This window comes from Quercus lobata, chromosome 2 (genome assembly GCF_001633185.2).
Source record: "Quercus lobata isolate SW786 chromosome 2, ValleyOak3.0 Primary Assembly, whole genome shotgun sequence".
Lineage (NCBI taxonomy): Eukaryota > Viridiplantae > Streptophyta > Magnoliopsida > Fagales > Fagaceae > Quercus > Quercus lobata.
In genome coordinates, this window is record NC_044905.1 from 75,175,275 (window position 1) to 75,178,470 (window position 3,196).

At 36.2% G+C, this 3,196-nt stretch overlaps 1 protein-coding gene across 1 annotated transcript; it reads left to right on the forward strand.

Moving 5' to 3' along the window:
• Positions 1–2,173: 2,173 nt before the first annotated feature.
• Positions 2,174–3,196, forward strand: LOC115970743 (protein FAR1-RELATED SEQUENCE 5-like). Its single transcript, XM_031090354.1, has one exon. The coding sequence runs from the start codon at positions 2,174–2,176 to the stop codon at positions 3,194–3,196; it is 1,023 nt and encodes a 340-aa protein (XP_030946214.1).

Here is a 3,196-nt window from a genome sequence, read left to right on the forward strand (position 1 = left end):
TCTAAAATATCCGGGGAAAACTGCCCTTACTGCCATTCAATACTCTGCACCTGACAGAGCCGCATTTTTTGGCTTTTACAACCACTCCCAACGACTTTGAGTATGGGTTGATGGGACAAGTATCAGTCTTGGAAAATTTGACCCTACACGTGGACGAAGGACAGCGAACACAGGCCAGTATAAAAGGGAAAATGAGTGACCTAGGGAAGAGGCTGGGAAAAATGGCCAAAAACCAGAACCTCCCAGCCCACCTCCAGGAGAAGGACTCCAGGGGTGAAGGAAACTTAACCTTGTATGAACACCACGAAAAACCCTCCGCCTGGCGATCAAGACCTAACCTTTCAAACCCACGCTCTACAAATGATATTGTTTGGGCCTTTTTACGTGCGAACCCGACACTGTTACGATCCGCCACGAATCGTGTCCTTACACAATCATAGTACTAAATTTAAATTTAAAACTAATCAAACTCTAATTATGGAAACCAAATAAATCATAACTAAAAAAGAGATGTTCTTTGATAGTAGTAGAAATTACATAAGAAATAAAGTTAGAAAATTTAAAAATACATTTTTTGATTTATAATATGAGATGGGTTTAAGTTACACATTTTTTAAACCATTGGATTTAAGTAGATCCAACGGTCAAAAAAAGACCCTCATTAATGCTAACATTCTTACATGTATCTCATTAATTATCCCTTATTTATTGCATTCAATACGTATCTCTAAACCCAACAAAAGAATACATCTGACTCTCTCTCTCTCTCTCTCTCTCTCTCTCTCTCTCTCTCTCTCTCTCTCTCTCTCTCTCTCTCTCGTTCAGTGTTCAAGCCTTTGTCTCCGTTTGCTACTCCTCCTCCACCATTGTTCCAAGTTGCTGCCAGAAAAAAAAAAAAACACACACACACACACACACACACATCGCATTAACGTGTTGTGAGTGCTCTCTCTCTACGTTTGGTGTTCAAGCCTTTGTCTCTCTGTTTGCTGCTCCTCCACCATTGTTCAAGGTTGCCGCCACAAAAAAAAAAAAAAAAAAAAAAAAACCGATCACATGAACGCGTTGTGAGTGCTCTCTCTCTACGTTTGGTGTTCAAGCCTTTGTCTCTCCGTTTGCTGCTCCTCCACCATTGTTCCAGGTTGCCGCCAAAAAAAAAAAACCGATCGCATTAACGTGTTGTGAGTTCTCTGTTTCTATTGTGAGTGCTCTCTCTCTACGTTTGGTGTTCAAGCCTTTGTCTCTCCGTTTGCTGCTCCTCCACCATTATTCCAAGTTGCTGCCACACACAAAAAAAAAATAATAAAATAAAATAAAAAAACTGATCGCATTAACGTGTTGTGAGTGCTCTGTTTTTATTGTGAGTACAAATCGCATTAAGCTCCACCATTGTTCCACCTCCACCATTATGAGTACTCTGTTTCTATTTTTCCTTTCTTTTATGTTATGAGTGCTCTGTTTTTTTTTTTCCTTTTCTGGAACACAGTAAATGGTTCACAAAGAATCATGTGGCAATACAGATTTATTAAAACCATTGTATGTGTAGTAAATTTAGAGAAACTTACACTGTAGCTTACATCGTTGGTAGTTCCCTAGTTACATCCCCAAGTTGTGAGTGCTCTAAAAAAAACTAACACTGTGACTTACACTATTGAATAGTTGAAGAAATTGATAAACAAAAGACATCACTGAAGCTAGACATGAACATATTAATTCTTTTTTTCTTTTGCGAGAAAGAGACATGAACTTATATAGGTGGCTGATGATGATATAATAATGGACAAACAGCAATTTGCCAACCAATTAATGATTTTGATGATGCAACTGCTCTGGAGCAATTTAATAAAAAACATTATCTGGCAGAAATATCTAGTTTTCATGTTCCAAATCCATAATTAGACTAATGGAATATATATTTTTTTTTATTTAAAAAATTTCATGTTTTCAAAGTCAAAATTGAATTTGAGTGTCAACTTGAGTGTTTGGTTATGATTATGTACATTTTTATATCTTTGTCATATTTACAATTTCAAGTCAATTTGAGTGTTTGATTATGATTATGTACATTTTTATATCTTTGTCATTTTAAACATTTTTATTTAAAATGTTTGCATTTTTTATTTTTATTTTTTGTTCATTATTTGTATTGGTTCTTATAGTTACTAAATCACAAATGGAACATGAAGAGTTATATGATGCCCTAGACAATTCGAGACCATCAGAACAAGAGTTACCGCTTGAAGATTTTGGTGATTGTGAGTTGAAATCCAAGCCATATGTCGGAATGCAATTTGACTCCCTTGATGATGTTGAAACTTTTTACAAAGAATTTGCCAAAAAAGAAGGTTTTGGAATCCGTATCCGTACGAGTAAAAAAGCACCCAGAAGTGATGATGTAACAAGTCGTATTTATGTATGTTGTAGTAAAGGGCAGTGCAAAACAAAAAATGCATTAGACAATGGTTTGAGTAGAGATGATGAAAACAAGGCTCGTAGAAGTTGCTCAAGTCTTAGAACTAGATGTGAAGCAATGCTTAGGGTCATGAAGAATAAGAAGTTGCAGAAATGGGTTGTGAAGGGATTTGACAACAACCACAATCATGGTATTATTAGTCCAAAGAGTGTGTCATACCTCCGATGCCACAAAAAAATGTCTACCGCTGCTAAGAGTCTAGTTGAAAAATTTGGTGAAGAAGGTCTTCCAACAGGAAAAGTTGCCATGATGTTCAATGTAGGTGACCAAACATTTACAAGTAGAGATTGTTGGAATCACTTGAGAGATGTTAGGGGAAAAAATCTAGATGTTGGAGATGCCTCAGCTGTCCTTAATTATTGCCAAAAACAACAAGCTCAAAACTCCAATTTCTTTTATGCAATTCAATGTGATGATGTTGACCATATGGTTAATTTTTTTGGGGTGGATGCGCGATCAAGAATGGCTTATCAATACTTTGGGGATGTAGTGACATTTGACACAACTTACAAAACAAACAAGTATGATATGCCATTTGCTCCTTTTACGGGGTTAAACCATCATTGTCAATCAATTTTATTTGGTTGTGTATTGTTGCAAGATGAGACAGAACAAACTTTTGTGTGGCTATTTGAAACTTGGCTTCAAGCAATGAAGGATTATATAATATTCAAGAGTCATGGGTACCGGTTTACAATAGAAATACTTTCTTTGCAGGAATGA

Excerpts from the sequence above, each read along its gene's own strand:
- LOC115970743 (XM_031090354.1), top strand. The coding sequence starts at position 2,174 with ATGGAACATGAAGAGTTATATGATGCCCTAGACAATTCGAGACCATCA.